We start from the raw sequence: 22,252 nt of genomic DNA on the forward strand, positions 1-22,252 counted from the left end.
CTAGGGCGAATTTGCAAAACATTGGGGTAAGAAATACCAGCGGGCTTTCAACCGTTTAAGTATAAATATTTTTTATATTGCAAATCTTATAAAAGTTAAAACAAAATTTTAAAGCGTTTTAAATTTAAAAACGAGCTTGTAAATCCACTACAGTGACGCTGTAAATCTGTCAATCAAATCTCATACCATGGCGAGAGGAAAAGAAGAAAAAGGCAAACTTTTTTTCCGTTTTGTCTCGTTTTAGCGAGGACTGATTCAGTCTGCACGCGAAGCAGAAGCAGGCGGTTAGTTTGTTCTGTGTCATTATGCAGCGATTTGTAATCGATTTTTATGCGCGAAGAGAGTTCTAACGTGACCTAATTCTTTTGCCTTATTGTTACTGTTCAACGAGGCTAGTGTATTAGATTTTAAGTGTCTGTTAAGCTACACATTTTCTCGGGACGAATTTGAAAACGGTTTTAGGTCGCAGCAGACGACAGAATAATTTTCTGTGTTTTTTTGTCAGTGTCCATTAAACTCTAGATTGTGTGCCTTGTCGAGAAAAGAAGCAAGCTTGTGATATGGGGGATATTTTTAATGCGGAGGAAATAGGGATTCCTAGAGAATTTACCCTCACCACAGGCACAAATGGACACAGGTGATTTAACATACTTTTTCCATAACTCATCCGTTTTTGTGGTAACTTTAGACAAGTTACGTTTGTTAGGAGCAAACTAAATTTGTATTTTTAATATTTTTTTAACTCTGTGTTTTTAACTTTTCATTTTTTTTCCAGTCGAAAGCTGAAATTTCTTATCACTGGGGGTTGTGGATATTTTGGCTTCAGGCTTGCAAGAACTTTACATCATCTAGGAGCATTTGTTACTATTCTTGACATTCAGTTACCCAAAACCATAGAAAAATATCTTGACAACCGACTAAAGTTCATGCAGGTAATATTCAAATTGTGGCTTAGATTATTACCTAATCCAAAACCAAAAATATCACCTAAAGATGAATCTAAATTCTGTTATATCCATTCTGGACAAATTTTTCTTTAAATTTTGTTAGTGTACAGCCATTATTAGATTTGGTGCTAATTTAATTGTATTTTTTCTCTAATTTTCAAGGGTGATGTAAGAGATTATTCTGCTGTCCTTAAAGCTTGCCAAGATATTGATTGTGTTTACCATGTTGCCTCATTTGGACTCAGTGGAAAAGACCAGGTATGAATAATTAAATTTTAATCCTTTTAATTTATAATGTAAAACCCTTCGAGAATTTTATATTTTGTTTTGTACAAAACAGGCTTTCTATGTGACAGTTAAAATGCAAAACAAACATCTTTTTTTATACTGTTTTGTGAATAAATACATGTAATTGCTACAACCTAAAAATGTATGTTACTGACTGATATTTTTTGTATTTTTAGCTTGATAAGGGATTGAATGAAGCTGTAAATGTTGGAGGAACTCAAAACATCATCAAAGGTAACACACCACAATTTGTATGTACAATAAACCTAATAGCCTACTTTTATGATAATTTTGTAACCCACATTTCATGCCTGTGACATTGGTGGTTGGGTTTTTTAGCAATCTAATTTACTGTCGTGCTACATTGGGTTCCCATGGCACCAAGGCATCATAGACTCATGCATTTTTAATGTAAACAGCTTGCCAAGAATGTGGGATAACCCGTCTGATCTACACAAGCTCGTACAACGTGGTCATGCAGGGGAAAGAGATATGTAACGGCACAGAAGACCTTCCGTATGGCGACCCGGAAAAGGTGCTCATTTATTATCACGGCGTAACTTCTGCTCAAAACCCCGCAACCATAGTAACGATAGCGCACCAGCCCACATAACAGCCTGTAACATTGTCAGTTAAATAACCATGGAAAGATTAATGCCTTCACTTAGGTTGAACTGTAGTGATTAGTATTAAGACTGCATGTAAAATCGCAGAATTAAAACTAAACCAGTTAAAACATGTTAAAATATTGTTGTTGTTTTTCCAGAAAAAATGGTGGTAGAAAAAATGTAGAGCGATTTTAAGATACAAATTTGAAAAATTTAAAAGTAAATTCATGACCCACTTTTTTACCGTTTTTATTACACTCTTTAAACCATAACAAATGAGAACCAATTATCTATGTACGCAAGGCATTGGACACGTAACCCAAATACGAGTATAAGCGGGCAATTAGGCACTGCTTGAAACACTCTATTTTCCCCTAATGCCCTTTAATAACGTATTACTGCGCGCAGATGGTGGATTATTATTCCTCGACAAAACTGAGAGCGGACAAGCTCGTAGTGAAAGCAAACGGATCGTTGGTAGCCGGTAAGTGTTCAACCTAATTGCTAATCGAAGCAAGGATTTATTGAGTTTCATTCATTACCCTTGTAGGCCATTGCCGTAAGACGACAAAGCAATTTGCTTTGCGGCTGATTGGTTCGTATAGCTTTGTGGCCGTTGAAATGATATGGCATATTTTTGATGTTGTGTAGGCAAAGTTTTCGTACTATAAGGGTCACTACAGCTTGCCAGGAAGAAATCTTAAAAACAAAATAACTGTGTGTTTTTCGAAGCAAAAACTGAATCTGAAATGAGAGCGTATATGGTATGTATTAAACCAACATTATAAAGCTGTGGCACCAACACAGAATAAAAAAAACTGTCTAACAGTTACCACAGCTCGCCAAAAACACACAAAGATGTCGTTGACAGATTAACTGTGTATTTTCAGCAGATAAAAAACGAATACCAAATTGGAACGTATTTGGAATATTAAGCCAACATTTCGTAACGTAGAACCAAGAAATTTCAACAACTTATATCAGGTCGTACAGCGCAATTCTAAACATGATTAGTTTCAGATTAGTTTATTTCCAACACCTAGCCTACTGTTTCAACACAAATTCACAATTCAGGGCTTTTATCCCCCTCTCTCTCTCTTTCTCTTGAAATTTGAAATCCAAACCGTTCTCCTTCACATAGCTGTATGGCGCAGTTTATTTCCCGACAAACAATATGCGCGATTTGAGTGCTCATTCAACGGTGATTCATTTTTGAATCATCGATATTTCATGACCAAAGTTTAAAAGTTTGCCCTGAAATCATCGCTTTTTACAGTCAGTCTTTTATCGCACCGCGAGATCGTAATATTGCGCATACGAACGTAGTGAAATACCAAAACAAAAGCGATGTTATTTTGTGCATCTCGCTGGTGCAAAAATGTAATTTGCTGTCATACATTTTCAAAGGTATATTTTGAAAAAGACATTCTAAGCGTTTTAATGTAAGTATGGAACGATTTCATGTTAAGAAAGCTGCAAACAGTGTCTCATCAATTCAGCTGATAACAAGACATTGTATAACTTACTCCAATAACAAAGTTACACACATTAATTCTATTAGTATAAACTTCAGATAATTAAGCAAATTTTCAGTATGTACTATAAGTTTAATGTAATTAAGCATAAAAACACAACACCTTTACGAGAACAATACAACAAAACGTGTAATGTTAAATAGGTCACGATTACAAGATGTTGCATAACTTTGTATGCAACTGAACAAGTCGAACCAGCTGAACTGGTGTGTGTGTGTGCTTCAACCGGCTTAACCATCCACTTCGCCACCACAATACGCCGCACTCTTATCAGCCACCACTTAAAATCGACCCATCTGTTTGGCCGCACAACGCACGCTGTGGTTGAATGTAAACCGTGTTACTTTTATTCCCGGACGCTTATCTATTTGTTTTGTGGTTTATTTATGCTGTCAAGTTTAAATTATTATATTGGTTGAGATGATTTTGGATTTCATGCAAGTTAAAAATGCCCATTTTAATGCGGCTCGTTTTTGAAAAGTTCGCATTTCAGATCTTAACATTTTAATTGTTTGTAGGCGTTTGTAGGTCTATCAGAAATTTTTGTGGTGTATAATGACTTAAATACACGTAAAAACGCATGTGTTATTCCTAGACATTGAAAATGCCATTATGAACGATATAATCTATTTGGGAATCTATGCACATCACAATTCGTATGAACAGATCGGTGTAAAGTGTTTCTAAATCTTTTCCATTTGTTTACTATTTAAGTCCAATGCATGTTTTGTCATTTTCAAAATTGATGTCAAAATTTCTCCACCTAAATGTGTTTACAGCTAAAATAAACTGCCCTCCACGCAACAGCAAAACCCACTTCCACAAATGCGTCTGTCCCAATAGAAAAGGAAACCAAGTTAATCATTTTCAGGATATTGCACACCGGCACATTGGCGAAGGTTTCCTTTAAAGCCGAAACTCTTCAAATTTTAACATTTGTCGATTGTTAAGAAAGATTTTATCGTTACGACTGCGTTACTTTTCGCCAGGTAGTTTTGTAATTCAAGGGCAAAAAGGTTGAAATTGTATGCACTATTAACCCGTGTCACACGATTTGAATACAATTTGTATTCATCAACCAACGTCATCTAACACCCTGAAGCGTTGTGATTACAAACAAGAACGTAACATAGATTACGCGTTGACATTTCCGCCATTCACGTTTTTGTATCAAACAACAACATTGACACATCCATGTGAAGCACTACTTAAATTTCACTGTTTCTGGTAAAGTGTCTAAAATCTACTTTTTCCATCATAACTTGTTTAACAGAACAGCATACCAAAACCTGCTATAATGTCTTGTTGCAGAGTTGTAGGTCGGATCGGGCTTCAATTTGATTAAAACGGGCTTGATTCGGGCCTGGCTTCACACTAGGCCATATTTGTGTCGTAATTTCACCCTTGATAGATATTACTTATTCGGGTTTAATTTTCAAAAAAAATCAGCCGGATTTCGGGCTTGTACTTTCCGTTTCGTGCCCACTTACACCTCTGGCTTGATCAAACATGAACTAATAAACAAGTCTTGTTGCCCTAATGACAGGACAGATATGGTTAGTAAGGTCTGTGCGTGCGATCTTTAAACATTTAACGTCTCTTACTGAACCCCTTCGCGGAAAAAACCCTTCGAGTAAAATTTAAACTTGTTTGTCCCTTACGGTAAAGAGGAAGCACTGTATTTTAACAAGTGTAGCCATTTATCACACGCTAAAGTATACCTGACACCGTGGTCGTTTTATTATTCAGGGGGTTCCCAGCTCTCAACGTGCTGCCTCCGACCAGCTGGTATTTTCGGGCCGGGCGAACGGCGACACATCGACAGAGCTGCGGTAAGTGGTTCAGCTATTTCCTTTGTGCCACGCTCGCTCAACGCGTTTTTTTCCCTGCGGTTTTATTTGAACTCTGAATTCCGAAGTCGGTTTAGTGTGTACAAAGTTTAAGTAGGATACGGGGCGTGCATTTATCACGTAACAGGTGCCTGTTGTGATGTAGAGGCCTTTTTATAACCCAATGGTGCCCAACCCTTTTCGACGAATTTCTCCCTTAACAATTTAAAACAATCTGAGCAAAAAAATCAGAGCCAATATGTTTGTGTAGAGCAGGGGTTCTTAAACTTTTTCGGTCGCGCCCCACTTGACACATTTATTTATTCTCACGCCCCCCTAAAAAACGTTAGCACTGATGATGCTTGTCTTGTGTTTTTTTTAAAAAAAACAACATACATCGTAGGTCCGCCTTTAAGCTACTGTCAAGTTAGTTCCAATCGTTAGAAAAGGCCACTTCAACGCTGATAAGTTGCGAAGTTTTTTTTTGCTCGGGCACTGAGCCACGTTGTCAGTATTCGTATAAACTACGCATATGTTGCCCAGAAATTGTTGATTCACTCAAAGTCAAGGCAATCTCTAAAGCGAAATTGCGAATAAATAAAGAATGTACAGCCGACTATATACTACAGGGGTCACCAAACTACGGCCCGCGATCCCATTTATTAGGTTTGCCAAAACGTATTGATAACTTTGTTACTGTCAAAAATTAATCTACACCTTACGAAAGTTTACTGTTCCGACATGCAAAATTAATATTACCGACTTTCATAATATTGCAATGCCCAGGATTGACCCAAAGCCAGTTTATTACGTCACAGACAAAACAAAAAGTGTTAATTGTGCGCAAACAATTGCCTTATTGTGTTACTTGTGACGTAATATACAAGCATTTCTTGTAAGATGAGATTAACTATACAATTTAATAGATTTTAAATGGTTTTTCTAAAAGATCATATCTTGGCGCCCCTATAAAAATCGCCCCGTGGGCTAAGTTTGAGAAGACAGCACTAGGGCATGTAAACTGTGCCGCACGCGCGAATAAACGTTTTCGGCCCGCAGTGGAAAAAAGTTTAGATAGTACTACTGGACATCCATTTCATAGTAATGAGCGTTTGCTTTGCTGCCTAATGAAGCGTTAACTTTGCTGCCATAATGTGCTGCGCCCCCCTTACAAACCCTTCACGCCCCCCTTGGGGGGCGCGCCCCCCAGTTTAAGAACCCCTGGTGTAGAGCATAACTACGTTTCGACAAGTACTATTGTCATCGTCAGGTCATTGGCTCTGATTTTTTTGCTCAGATTATTCAAAACCGTGAATAGTGTACCTAAATTTAAAACAAATTCATTCATTCCTAATATACTCCATAGTAGATGCTAAACCATACAAATATTATTATTTAAAATTGGGCCTTTTATTAACTTCACAGGTCATATTTCCTAAGCTATAGTGTCTATTTACAAACCGCATGTAAAAACTAGGAAACCACTGGTTTAGTGTGTACAAAGTTCAGGCACGATAATGGTCGTGTAATCATTACGTGTCAGTCGCTGTTGTGCTGCAGAGGCCGTTTGCCAGACAATAACAAACTTATGCAATCTCTTAACATATTAACCATGATGTCACATTAGGTATTGTGATAGAACAACTTGTTTACGTGGCATTGCTGTCGTGATGTTTGTTCTGTGGCCCAGAAACGTCGCAAACACAGTTTTTGTACCGGTTTTGATGCATTATATCAATGGTTCTTAACCTTCTACTGATCTCGTACCACCTCAAGACTTCATATCACTACGTACCACGACTATCACCTAAACCCTGTTTGTATGGATGGACCAAAAGATAGGCCTATTCTTCTATACAAGGCTAATATGTTTCTGAAACCAGCAAGGTTAACAATTCTAATAGAATGTCCATGGCACGTGTTTTGCCCAAACCATGGCTGATGGTTTGGGTTAGTTGAGTTGCATTTTTGTATCTGACTTGAATTAAGTATAGCAGAAAGCTGTAACCACGTACCACTTAAAACGATTGTAGTTTCCTCAGGTTAACGTATTGAGTTGTGTTTATGTTTATCGCGCAAATGATAGTAAGCGTTAAAACTAGTTGGTAAAAGTATTCGTTTTCTGATGAAATACATTTGTAAAGCAGCTTGTTTTTGCATAAGCTGCAGTTAAAACTTCCCTTGATGTCAGCTTTCCCAGCAAGCGCAAACACTAGGGATTTCCACAGCGGGTAAAGCTTTGGGACTTCCTTATGCCAAGTGACTCTCTGAATCCGGTTTTAACCAGTCTATAAGCCATCCATCACTGTTTTGCCTTAACATGAGTTGTTGTATTACCTACCGCCCTACACTGATTGAACAGATGGGTTTTGTATGGTAAATCTGTAATATTTTTTCGGCTCTGCAGTGATGAATTACTGCTGCAGGTGGATAGGTCATTGTGTTGTTTGAGAAACTGGCATTTTCTACAAAGCGACCATGCTAAATTTTGACACCTACGTGATGTGAAAGATCCTCGCAAATTGAGTTGGCAGCCTTTTAATTCATTTTTTTGGCAGCAAGTATCTACATAACCAAATAAAAACATATGCGCGATTTTACAGATATCTGCTTTCTAGTTTACGAGTAATTCTTTTCAATCTGATTTTCGGTGCATTCAAAAATATTATTTACCCAAGCTTTAAGAATAAATATGCGCCTCTCTAGTCTAGACGCCATAACGTTGTCTTTGTTATCTAGTATGTACTCTTATTCCGCAAGCATTTCTGTTAACTTTTCGTGATCTCAAAATTACCGGGTATTTGTGAATTCGTTCTGCCGTGAACAGCACTATTTGTATGCTGTAATCGCTCCGATAACTTTACGCCGAAACTGTACGAGTCGGTGAGAGCCACGCCCACTTTTTTCCGGACACGCCCCCTCACCGCCCACGCCATTATTCCAATCACATACTTTGTTGCCAAACTCGTACATGCTGTGATTGGTTTTAGATTGTTTCCGTGTTGCGTTTGGTTCATTTCGCCTGGACCCCGCCGTTATGTTTGTTTGCTAACGGATATTGCCCTGTGTTTGTGCGTGTTGAAACGTCGTATGCAGGAAGTTTAGAAATAGCTCTGTGCTAACGTTTCCGTTGTCCGACTTCCAAACACATTCATCATGCACTTAAAAGTTATTGGAAACACATGTCGCCCATTAATCTTGTGGCAAATTAGCGAAAAAAATGTGGATTCTTTTCCAAAAAATCGAAATGAGAACGTTCTTTGTGTTTGGTATGAAAAAACTTCAATGTAATTTTTAATAGTGACGTCACGATATGACGTGTGGTATGTCATCATTGATATATGCCAAGTTCAGATAAGTCTCATAGGTTGTCTCATGTCACGTGACATTTTTCTTGATGAAATTTTCATATCTCAAATGTTCTTTAGTGTAAACTTTAAGCCAATGGTTTTTACACCATTTCTGATCACGCGCAATTCCTTAAAATGTAAGAATCGAGTTTTCTTCCGCCGTTGAGCAAGAAAACGGTCACTCAGTATGTCCATACGTTCCAACGTCTAACATGAAAGTACATTAAACGTCCTTTCAGTATCATTATGTTATTTTGTTTGCGTGTAAACGAAATGTCACTTGTCATAAGACCTCCGTTTGTTTTTGTCATATGTGTGTTTAAATGTGTTTAAATATGGTCATAGCCTACTTAAACATAATCCCGTATCAGTGCATAGAACTTGTTCTCATGTAATGACCAATACGATTGAGGAAATGAGTTTCCGTGTTTCAGGTCAAATAAAACACGTTATTAACCAACGAAAGTGACTCATGGCAAACTTACTAACGCAATACAATGGAAGTGGAAAGGAAACGCCCATGTTATGAACCAATAGACAATTTCCGCGATACCCGATCTGATGGCATTGATGTTCACAATCGCTTCACTGTTTTGACCGTATATTGTTAGCGAATTTCGACGAGATTGTATATATGTGTACATATTAAGTTCTGCCCAAACAAGTGTTATTATTACAAAACAATATTTGATTTTTGACCTGTGTCCAAAAAACCACTGGTCCAATAAATAAATTTCTTGCGCTGAACACCGGTTGAAAATCACTGCCTTATGGCATACATCTAATTTACACTGAACGATATTAGGCTCCGATAAAGGCTACGGATAGTATAGATTTCTTTTAAAGCGTTTACGTACAAAAATACATTGTTTGCAAAATGTTTTGCTGATAACAGTACCCACGATTTAATACCGAAAGCCAATATGCTATATCAAGATTAGTACAGAAGTACAAATCTATATGCACATAAAATCGATGAAATTTGAAACGAAAGGCTGTGCGTTGAAGTGAATGATTGTAATATATATCGGCCTGATATTGATGACACAATTTCCTGTACGACTTTGATTGGACTGAGTGAGGTGCGAGGCTGTTGTGACCCTATATAACTATATTTGTTCACAAGTAATTTGTGCGTTTGTTTTTGCAATTTTAACTGTTTTTTTTACGCACGATTGTGGCGTCTAAGGACCTATTAGAAAACAAGGGGGTTCAAAAAATGCTAGAAAGATTATGTTTTTGCGTTTTTTTGTGTGTAAACAACCTTTTTAATACTTTGATTTTCTGTGAGTTTACACATCACAGGGCCTATTGTTACCTAAATTGTATCCCTACGTGACATTTATGTTTGTTTCATAACATAGTTACGACATCCACATGATTTGTGTATGGGTTAGAAAATTGGTTACCAACCGGGGAGGAATTTTAGAACTTGAGGGGGAATTTACTTGAAATCTGGAATGTGGTTTGCAAATAGACACTTTTGCTCCGGAAATATAACCTGTGAAGTTGATAAAAGAACCGATTTTTAATGACGTTTGCATGGTTTAGCATCTACTATGTAGTCTTTTGGGAAAGGAATAAAAATATTTTAAATTGTTAAGTAAGGAATTTGTCAAAAAAGGTTGGGAACCACTGTTTTTTTCCCTATACAACAATCCACTCGACTAATTTATTACCATTGGGGCTAACTTTAACACAATTTACATCACATTGTAACTAAATGCCAACTTGTTTTTATGCCGAGAACGTATAGGTATATGCTTGCCAAACAGTTTGATATATCATTCCAAAACGCATATTATGACGTATAAATAAGACTTTGTCCTAGGGCCGGAACTGTCGACATTCTGTGACATTTATGTACATTTGCGGCATTACACGATAATTGTGGAAACCTAGCCGTTTACGTTGTGTCATTGCACGTTGCCTATAGTTAGCAATAAAATTTGCTGCAGTTGTTGTACTGCTTGAAACTATATTTTAGTGTATGCTGGAAGCCCATCTTTAATCGATAAAGCTAAACTAGTTTCTTCTTTAATCGATAGAGCTTTTTCGCTTTAATCGATTCGCTGGTTTGTTTACTGTTTACGTTGTAATCAATTTTTCCATATACTCGTATCATATTGTACACATATCGTTGTATCATAAACATATTTTTCCTCAAATCGGCAAGCCTTTAGCAGTAAAGTCTGTGTACTTTGTGTAGCCGTTACCAATCATACAACGCCCCTCTATGGCGTTTGGGAACACTATATTCATGTAGCAAGGCTGTATTTTTCGTTATGCTACATTTACACATAAATAGTGCACTCCAATGCGTTTGGGAATGCGTGCAAACTACCTTTGTACATTGAGGACCACTGTGTTATATGTGCGCCCTCGTATTGGATGACGTTTCACTCATAGCATACATTTTTTGGGACACTAACCCGTAAGTTCAAGCCTGGACCCGATTTTTCGTTTTAATTTTCCCCGAATTCACAGACAGTGGACACTGTTCCGACCTATAAGGTCTCATCAGTACAGCTGGTAACGAGAGATCGGCCGGATGTGCCAATGTAGCCATCTTACGACATTCCAGTTTGTTGAGAGCAACAAGCTAAAAAGCCATGTCTCACCAACCCAATTAGGACCAAACGTTGGTAAAAATGCGGTACAAACAATGCTAAGTTGATAGTCAGGTCAGAATCAAGCCCTATTCAATCAAACTTAAACCCGAACCCGACCCGACTTACAACGCTGGCGCGAGCAGTAAAGGAACTTTAGGATGTAACCTTGTTACCACGTTTCACGATTTTGACCGAACCACCCCCACACACACATATGCACATATTTGCATAATTGCCGGGTGTTTCCTCAGACCTGTACGCAGCCTATGGTGTTCCAAATCGTCGACGGATTTACGCCCAGAGTTTTTAATGTTAAACGCACCCGCGGGCGACGGAAAACGCTGTCATATTGTCACTTTGCGTCCCACTCTTATAACGTGAAATTGTTGTGTCAGCATCGCTTGTACTATTTGACGTGGCGAACTGATACTGTAACGGATGTCTTGCTGATTGATAAATGTCCACAACGAACATACGATTTGACTAATGTTGTTTGGTATTTCTCGACCGTTAGTGTGAATGCTGGCAACAAAATATATACATTGGATATTTTTCTTCCCTAAAAATATTCGTTTTTTTACAAATTCAGATTGAAAACTGAGTGTTAAAAATTCACTATGTTGATTTCTTCATTCTTAGACCTATAAACAACTATAGCATTTCCTTCTTGAGGGTTTTTAAAGTGTGGTCGTTAAACTATGAAAAATCCCTGTAATAAGTCCACCAAAAACCTTTTTAAACACCATTTAAGTAAGGCATAGTCAAAGGACACACCATTTAAAAAACGTATATTTCAACACACTAGTATTATAGAGTGGCGTATTTTTCAATTTCGTTCCTGTTTTCAGGCCATCGTGGAAATGAATCTTGTGTTCGTGAAGATTGGTGATGCCATTGTAGACTGGGTTCACGTTAATAATCTCGTTCAAATCCACCTGCTTGCATTACCAGCCCTGTCATCTGCCAACAACAGCATTGCGGTGAGTTGCAACTTTTACAATCTAGCTATGTTGACCCCTGACGCCAGAAATTGTATTTATAGCTTATCTATATGAGCAAAATTCCGGACGGTTTTAATAAGTATCTTTGGCGACACCAAACTTGTGTTACAATGCATTGTATAGCATGTTGTTACACGTTACCAACCCAAAGAGTGCTATTTTTGATAAAATATCATCACTATTACAGAGACAAAAAGCGCAGTTTTACAACATGCGGTCTATTTAACAAAGCAATGTTAGCTTTCAAGAGTTATTTCGCATAAATGAACGCGGGTGCATCGTGAATCAAAATTAGCACAGACAATCTTTATGGAATAAACATTCGAGTCCCCCAAAAAAATATTGGAAAAACTACTGAAAAGGCTGAAGGTGTCCATTCTTTTTCATACGCCGCCATAACATTGTTGCTTAATCTAACAAACGTTTGTTTTATAAACGTTAAACACAATTGAGTATTGGTCCATTGTAAAACTTATTGTTCTTGATCCCTATTAGGCCTGTGTGCAGATACTCGAACCGCTTTTTGTTTGTATTTTCCGAAACGGACCTTAAAAAATATACTGAATATGCGTTGGTCGAGCCTCAAAAGCTGAAACAACAGGACGCCTTGCTCCCTCCTGTGGTATTTTGATGTAGATTTGTCAAGTTTTAAGCCATTAAAAATTGTAATCCGGTTCCACCGATTTTGACCGCACTTCTGCATAAAAAACATAAGTTAGTAATATTTTTTTCTCATGCCAAAATGGTATTTTAAAATGACAAGTAAGCGTTGCTTAGCAATAATTTCGAATGATTTCGGTGCTAGGGTCTAAACTTTATATTATACAGTATCACGTCATTTTGAAGCAAATTGGAAGTCAAAGCCCGACGAAAAAAAGCTGTTACTTATTTGGTCAACGTCTCGTCATTTCCAATTTTGTCGAACGTTCAAAGTCTTTCGGGAATAACTTTAAAACGTTAAAAAGCACATCACCGCTCAAAGCTGTAAGTTATTCCCAGCAGATTACTTCAAAGGCTCGTCGGCGTGTCGGAATTGTTCTATCGCTTGCCATCGGTGGGGGGGATAGACCGCCATTATGACGTCATACGGTGACGCCGATGAATTATTCATTTAAGGTTCTCGCGGGAAAGTGTCGATTGTAGTAAGACCGCGTCTGGACTTTTTTTAAACTCGATGTCGCTTTTTGCGTATCATTTCAGCTTTGTTCAATATGGTAGCGGGATTTTGAGGTGCCTCACTCAAGCGGAAAACAATTTAAAACGCTTTCCTATGCTCGCCCATTGCTCCCCAAAGGTGCATATTATACCAATGGATGATTATTATACAATACATCAAACACAATTGACTAGTATGGTGTTTTTCTCAGGGTAGCAAGCCTTAACCATGTTTATTCACCCATTTTAGGATTAGTTGATTCTATGAAAGTGGTTTTCAAACGCTTTAAATCTAAAAAAAGCCAAAATCTTATGGTCTAAAACGTAATATGACTTATGAAAGTTTTCAAAAATAGTTGCAATTATATGTACACCAGAGATTATGAAACCTATTTTATTACATAATGCAGTACCCCAAGTTCATTTGTGGCCCACTGAAACTATATTTTGGGCCACCGGCTTTGGAAACCACTAAGCAAGGGGTGGGCAACCTTTGTTTCTGTGGGGCCAATTACAAATGTCAAAGTTGGATCGCGGGCCGCACCTGTGTGTAACACAAAGTGATTTTGCTTTGTTGCTTACCAAATATGCTAAATTACAAGTAAAATTCGCATTTGATTCTAGCCACATTTTGCCAGATCGCAGAAAACTAGTATCAGGCGCAATAATCAACTCAAAAATATGTAATAATTTGACTCGTTTGCCAGTATTTTGAAATCCAAGCGTCTCTGCGGGCCGCACAACCTTTAAAGAAGGGCCGCAGGTTGCCCACCCCTGCACTAAGCCAACACATAATTTACCACGAAATGTTGTCTTGCAGGCGGGCAAGTGTTATTTCGTTTCTGACAACAACCCTGTCCGGTTCTTCGACTTTTTATCACCCTTGGTAAGTTTATGTATATTCTGAGAACGTTAAGGTGTAATGCAATGGTTCCCAACCCGGGATGAGTTTACTTTATTTTTTACATGTGATTTGTAAATAGACACTTAAGCTACGTGGATATGAACTGTGAAGTTGATAAATTACCCAATGTTACGTATGGTTTAGTATCTACTATGAAGTATATTAGGGGAGAATGACAATGGTTTGGATTGCTAATGGGGGAATTGATCGAAAAGGTTGAGAACCACTGATGTAATACATTAAACGTGCTATATATTGAACTAACATTTTGTCACATTTTTGATAGAAACGCATTATTTGTAACTTTACTTTGTTGGATTTGTGTATGTTTCTGCTTGGAGAATCACGATTTGTGTGCAAAAAATATGGTTGAAAATATGTATTCCTAAGGCACTATTGTGTATGTGGAATTGGGCACAAACCAACTTTGTAGTAGCCAATACATTCCATTAGGTAGGTAGATTAATACCGAATGCTCTGCACTGCGTATCAATTTTCAACTTTTTGAATGCTTAAATTACAGTGCAATACACACGCAAATCCACCCACCCCTATAGGTTCGACAATCACGTCTGTTTATTGGTAACATTCGAGATTTCTAACTGGCGCCCTTTTTGTTTTTTCCCTTGCAGTTTGTCGGTCTCGGGCACTCTCCGCCGCGCTACAAGTGTCCTTATATCTTCGTATATTATGCCGGTAAGTGCACTTCTAATGGGCCACTAGGTTAAAAAAAACCACTGTGTAAAAATGAAGCCCCCCTGCTTTTCTGTTGACGAGCATTTTAAAATTTCATTCAACCTGAACACATAATTTGTTTGGAATTAAGTTGTGGAAAAACATTGATTTTGCCGATTGTGTGTTGTTTTTAGCTTGGACAACTTTGAAAATCGCTTTGCCTATGCGTTTAGTATCGGTAAGAGTAATGTGGTATTGTATGTTCGTTTAAATTTACTTTAATATTTAAGTCGCATTGGCTTAAAATAGCTTTGGGACACCCATACATTCACAAAACGTCTTATTGGGTTGTCATATATGCCTCAAATTGACTATCAATGACATTAAACAGACATATTAACGTACCAAACGCACAACGTACTTTAACAACACTAGAATCGTATTGAGAACTTTGCCAGTTTTCAAACTCAGCGGCCGGTTGCTAAGCTGTTGTGAATGGATTATCAAGTACCCCGCACCGCATTGTCCTGAAATTGCCCGTTTTTTGGCCCGCCACCAGCATTTCTAGCAAGTGTACGTGACTTGTGAGCGCATTTGATGGTTGCCACTGAACTTAGAGTGTCTTTGTTGCCCACTTGCCATAAAAAAAACTTACAATTATACGAGGTTTGTTTTGACTTGGGTATTAAACCAGAAACGAAAATACTTTGTCCTAATCGGCTGTACAATGTAATTCTGAACAACGAACAAGCGTTTCGTCCACCAGGTTGCATATTTAAGTAATTTGTCGTTTAACTCGTGTGATGCTAAACAAAATACTATGGTTTTTTGAACACTTTGTGGATTGTGGCCAAAAGATATAGTTTTACCGACAATAAATAAATTATAAAAATACCGACATATTGAAGCACTACTACTAGCATCAATCAGCAATCAACCATTCTAAGCCTTGGAAAATAGTGGAGCCCACAATACCAGCGTCCTTTGTGTATTAAAACTTACGACCGACGAATGGTTGTCAGCAGCATCAATTATTCAAAACTCAAATACCCGCTCTTGACATTGTTAACACAAGCACGTCTGATTGGCATCTTTGGCGTCCCGTTGCCATAACGACCTCCCGGGACGAGTACACATTTCCATGGCTCTCTCATAGGAATTTCAGTAATGGCCTTAAAAGCACTTAGGAAAGCGCAACAATGCTCTTTTGTGCGCGCCACCAATTTTAGGTTGATCTGTCAATAAGTATCTCAAATTAAGTTTATGTATTTTTAAACTGCTGTATCCAAAACTCGCCATAAAGACATTTTTTTACGACAACAGATGTATTGATTTGTGTTGTACTTTATGATAAACTAAGCTGTTACAATGTCATAATGCGGTTGTTTGTATAGTTGTAAATGTTTGATCAAAAGTTCTACAGCATGTAAAGGCATACAACCGATTTTAAATTAACAATTTGGGGTTTGGAACAAAAAAGTTTGAAACCGCTGTTTTTAACCGTATTAGATTCTTGTCTACATTTCATCTGGTAAGGTTATGTTAAGAAAATATGTGGTCCACTTTGAAACCACATTACAATAGTTGAAGACAAAATTTTGCTAACGAAACGCTGTTTAGGTTGGCATGTTGCCTAAAACCACAGCGCTTAACAAATTCCCATGTAATATGTCTTTTTGTTCTTTGCAGCTTTTTTAATGGAGTTGGTCTATCACTTGATGAAACCCTGGCGCGTGGTTGCTCCACTGGCAACTAGAACAGAGGTATTCAAATTTCAAATGTTAAATGATTACTTCCGTTTTTGTATGCACCAAGCGGCCTGCTAAAATTTGCCGACTCAGCAAAAATAATTTAAAGTTTGTGTTAATTAGCTGTTTCATAGCATGTTTGGTTAAGTCATGAAACGTTTTGGTTTTCCTGTGTGGTTGAAACCTGATATCACTTGCATTGTGAATTCTGCTTTTATGTGACTAGTGTTGTATTTTGGGGTAAATGTGAGTTCGTGGTTACATGTACCACTACCAGGCCAACCCATATCAAAATAATACAAGTGATTGTATGAAAATCAAACAATAACAAAATGGGTTTGAATATATTAACACGCATTGTCATGGAGAGTGCTGTGCTATTCTGTGGGAAATAAACACTGGAAGTTTCATATTACGGTTTCAAAGTATACATTAGCAATAAACTGTTACACAAATCCAATAATGTAAAGTACAAAAGTGATTTTTTTTCAACCATCTTAATTTGCTCTAGCGCAGCGCCTTTATATGCGCAAGAACTCGTGAAGTTACTTAAAAAAGATTTGCAATAAACCGGTTAAAATGCAGGCTGTGGTTAGAGCAGGTACCAGCACTGTACAGAGGAAATTGCCTATCCACGGTAAACCGCAGCAGAAAATTAATTACGATTTTCCTATAATTTGACTTGTGCTGCACTATATTCTAAAACTATTTGCCGTAATGGGGTGTTCCTAACTCTGTTTAAAAATACTTAAAAAATGTTAAGCAGCCATAAAAAATCCAAGCTCAAATTTGGTTTGCATGTGGACAATTGCCAGGCAAACAGTTGAAGTACATTTCCAAAATCCAAATTTCTCTCACATGTAACTAAACCCACATGTTCAGCAATGAGTTCTGAAACCATAGGCTTCAACTGACGATTACTGTTTGGCGTTTTTCAATTTCAAAGCATTCCTATCTTCAATTTTTACCACTCAAAGGTACCATATGCCACTACCATGTACAATGTATGTTATATAAAGGCGAGCGTATCTTGGTCGGGTTTTGTTGTGGTAAAATTGCTTACATTCGGTACCACGTTCAGGCCGCATTATAGTGTACAATTGCGGTGCAGCCAAGCAAACGGTTTGACAAGTAGGATTAAGTGTTTGCAACCACACTAAACCCACGCAACAAGCCAATTGCTTCCTGTGTCAGAAAGGCACAGCGTACTACGGCTTAAAAGTAAGTCAAAGGGCAGAGAAAAACTGTGGTTGGGTCTAAAGTCGATGTAACACTGGATAAAGTCGATGTAACACTGGACTGCTAATTTTTTTACATATGCTGTTATTGTTCAAATTGTAGTTGTCTTAATTTTTGTGTAAAGACTTGGGCCCTTTGCATTTGCTGACTCAGCGAAAATTTGCTATGCCGTTGTTGAGCGTTGACTTGCACGTACTTAACAGTCAAAACAACTGTTTAAAGCAGTGGTTCCCAACCTTTTTTGTTGCATTCCTCCCTTTGCCAATTTTCGAACTATTCATTCCTCCCAATAAGACGAAAAACAACAATAACATGAAAAATTAAAGCAATTTAAAATAGACCTTGTAATTAGGGTGGTCCATTTTAGAATCTTTTACAACCGGATCCAAATTATAATGGACATCCCCAATGCACATACAAAATCAAAAATATTCTGTAACATTTCCAATGTAAATTATTTTACAGTTTTTTATGAAATTCCTCCCCTGAACTCATAAAATTCCTCCCTAGGGAGGAATTCCTCCCCGGTTGGGAACCACTGGTTTAAAGGCTTTTCGTGGTTAGTGTTTTGAATGTTCCTTAAAGCGCGTTTGTTTTTTGCACCTAGTTTTTGCCATCCAATTCAAATCACGAAAGATAACCTGCAAAGTTGATTACATTTATTGTTTTAAACCGCCGTTCTGGTATGTTTGTCCGTTTTCTCAGAAATGCTAGAACCCCATTGAGCAAAAATGCTACATTTATATGATTCATTATAGATTTAGGGTTTGCAGATAAACAAATCACATACGATAAAAAATCTTTAACGTATGTGTAAAGATTGTTCTTTGTAAGAATACATCAATGGGACGCATTGACTTAAAGTTATGGCGGCTTGTAATGTATAGTAAAGAGAAAGTAAGGAGATCCGTCGGAGAATATGCTTATGCGTCTCTGTTGTGCACATTGACCAAAAAATCCTAAAAAACGGAAATGGGATAAAAATGCTTACGAACTATTCGTGTGGCATGACAATTTTCGGCCATTTACTTGGTAAAGTTTGTTTGATTTGTGTTTGAGGTGTTACCATTTCACGATGCTAAAATACCACGGCACGAAAACCGAAATGTTCATTTGTTTTGGAAACGTTTTTTTCTGCGATACGTAACGAAACTTATATATGTAAAGCCGATTGTACCAATGTTTTGGCACCATGTGTATTTTATGTTGGTTTGAGACAACCAATTGTGCCCATTTTTTGGCTAAATGTGCGCATTCTACTCGTCAAGCAAGACAACCGACTAAAAGTTTTTATTCAATGCGTTTGACCAAAACGATTTCGTTTTCACTGGTGATTCTAGCCTCGTACATTAGCCAAAATCAGGCGTTTACATTCCGGCATATAAATAATGCATTCCAGGTGATTTGCCATGCAAGCCTTCAATAAACTTTAATAAAAGTCCACACACATGCCTGGTTCCTTTCACTAATAAAGAAATGCACATTAAAAAAGAATGTGTTTTATTCTTATATTCCCCTATATTTGCCCCATATTTAAGCGAATTTGTTAAAATAGAACACTGCAGTACGAATTAAATTTTGTTGTTGTGTTAAAGCATTAAAATTTGACCGGTATTTTACACATTTTAATCTCCTATGCACACTTTCACCTACTGCTAGAGCCACAAAAATGTGTCTTTGTTGCGTCACAGTAACACGTCTAGTGACGTAAACCCAGGCAGATTATCTCTGCGATAATATCAAGCTTATACAGAGGCGAGAAACCTACGAAACGCTTCACATTGTAACCCATTGTTTAAATGCATATTTTTGGTTTGGGCGTAACCCTGTCTAACGTGTTTTTGACTTAGGGTGTTTACTTTGTTATTTGAGATATTTAAGTCATTACGATCAGTGGTGGGGTTCAATTTTTTCAGCCGGCTCACAAAAGTCATATTTTTCAGACGGTTCTGTTACAAAAAGTCCATTGACAGTAACCAGTAATGCTAACCGGTTCGCTGATCTCTTTCGTGAGACGGTTCTAGAGAACCGGTGCGAACCGGCTAATTACGATGTAATAAACCTGTAAAAACATAGAAATCATATGCATTTATTTTTCTAGGTAATGAAAATGGGACTTTCCCACTTTCACACCATGGACAAAGCAATAAAAGAGCTGGGTTATAGACCCAAGATATACGATTTTGCCGACGTTGCAAAACTTTACCTCAAAGAACGCCCGACAGCAAGTAAGCACACGTTTTTACTGTATTTATTATAAAAGGTGCTAGTTGTTACAAAAACGTGCCACTTCTTGAAATTGTACGTTTTTGATCACATGTTTTGTTTGTCTACGAACTATTATGTGTAGTAAAGTTATTTTTAATCGACGTGGACATTGATTGAATATAACAAAAGCTGTTTAAACAGAAAATATTAAATGTGGGAATTATACGTCCTCATTTTGATCTTACAGTAAACCTTTTTCACGTTTTACTGCGTAAATGTGCGCTACGTCATACCGACTTTTTGATTATCAATGACAAAAAACATTTTTATTTTTAGGTGTTGATCCAATCAGGGACACAAGAGGGAACTATTGGGCCAAAATCACGTTAATAGGCCTGGCCTTGTTCTGTTGTTTGTTACAACTCTTGCTTTTATGAAATCGTGTGGTCTGATCTACTCAAACCCCCTGTAACTTTTTTCCGTCATTTTTCTTCTACTCATACTGGTAAGCTCTTACAGGAAGTTTGTCTACCAGTTTGTGCGACGGAAATGCTTATTATTTGATAATTTATCTTACCGAACTTAATCCTAAGCTACGTTAATATTATCGCAGTGTTTTTAAAACTTTATATCAAAACATTTTGAACAAAAAGAGAAAAAGGGCGTTTGCGCAACATTTTTCTCACAACTAATTGATCCTTACTTAATAATTCTGTCGTTTTTTTTAATTTCATGTCACGAGCCCTTAGTTTAATAGTGGTAAGCCAAGCATTCGTCATTTTACCAGTACATTTCATACTGTGACAAACGGTACCTTATTGACTCTCTGGCGTCGCATGGCGGTATTTTTAAATATCAGACAGGCGTCGGAGGGTGTCGCCCTTGAGCTGGTGTCTAAAACCATGAGTCTGAAGCCATAACAAGTTTAAAAACATATTTTTGCACTTGGTTTTCACAGACCATAAAAGTAAGACATGCGCTGTGTCGTGTTTTGTACCACTAGGTGTCAGCCAAGCGGCTTTCGCAATGTGACTTTGTGTTGGAAAAGCTTATATTTTTAATCTACCTGAAGAGTTATCATACTTTCCATATAAAATCGCGATTTTACCACTTTTTTGCGTTTGAGTCGTGAGTTTGGTGCCATGATGGGGGCATGACCCTTTCACGAGGTTACCCCCTAGCGGTTCTCGAATGAAATATTTTAATGAAAATGAAAAATTTCTTGTACCAACAGTTGCACATTTATTTACTTTGGCTCGCCGTGTAATGCAAAACCCATCGTACTTTTGGAAATCTCAGTTGAAATTTTCTTTTGCAATTTCTCACCAATGCAATATTGTATTTCCGCTTACAATGCACAATTACCTATTTGCCGAAAAAGTTCCACCTCTATATATTAACAAGCCCATATATTTATATCCTAACTCGTGTGTCTGGACCTATAAACCTACACATTATGTATGTCTCGTGAGCCCTGCAATTTCCTGTACTATTTTCACAGTATTTTTGTCAAGGTAAAACTAATAGCTGCGCTAGTTTTAATGACCTACTGCTTTTGACCAAGCAAACTTTGCGTACTATCCTTAATCATGACGTAACTGCTATGACGTCATTTTAAGTGGCCGATTTTCTACACGTCATGCTTTGTATCTCGTTTTAAACTTTTTGCGTACTTTTTTATGACGTCACTGCTTTATGACCACAGCACCACGTGCGATGGCAATGACGTCACAATGCTAGTCGTCGGAATTATGACGTCACAGTACGTTGACCGAGTTTCGTAAATTTTGTATCGCTTCATTAAAAGCTTATAGTACTGTTTTTTTCGCTTTTGCTTGACAGTAGGAAAAAAATAGAAGAATTCATCTCAAAATGTGTGTTGACGTTACAATAGGCTTTAGACCAGTGGCTCTCAATCTTTTTCAGCATGCGTTCCCTCCCATACATGGCGAACTTGGGAAACTTAAAGTCAATCGTTATATTATAAGGCCCGGATGAGAAACGCTGCTCTAAATCTCGTTTTAGAACAACAAAAATGGGTGTTATATCACTTTAAAAAAGGCCGAAATTGGCTTACACAAAACCTACAACCAAAAAATGTCTGCTAAAAGGCATAATTACGTATAATACTAAGCTACGCTCGTCGAGCAACA

The 22,252-nt window shown here is 37.5% G+C and overlaps 1 protein-coding gene across 1 annotated transcript; it reads left to right on the forward strand.

The window, feature by feature from the left end:
* Positions 1-471: 471 nt before the first annotated feature.
* LOC145209588 (short-chain dehydrogenase/reductase family 42E member 1-like) lies at positions 472-21,972 on the forward strand. The gene is made up of 13 exons (XM_080079907.1): positions 472-637; positions 776-932; positions 1,110-1,205; positions 1,412-1,469; positions 1,655-1,770; positions 2,252-2,327; positions 5,128-5,210; positions 12,018-12,149; positions 14,146-14,211; positions 14,862-14,925; positions 16,594-16,667; positions 19,993-20,119; positions 20,436-21,972. Exons 1-13 carry the CDS (start codon positions 561-563, stop codon positions 20,534-20,536), a joined length of 1,227 nt encoding a protein of 408 aa, XP_079936033.1. The 5' UTR covers positions 472-560; the 3' UTR covers positions 20,537-21,972.
* The last annotated feature ends 280 nt before the right edge of the window (positions 21,973-22,252 follow it).

Source organism: Phallusia mammillata, chromosome 1, assembly GCF_965637545.1.
Source record: "Phallusia mammillata chromosome 1, kaPhaMamm4.hap1.1, whole genome shotgun sequence".
Classification (NCBI taxonomy): Eukaryota; Metazoa; Chordata; class Ascidiacea; order Phlebobranchia; family Ascidiidae; genus Phallusia; species Phallusia mammillata.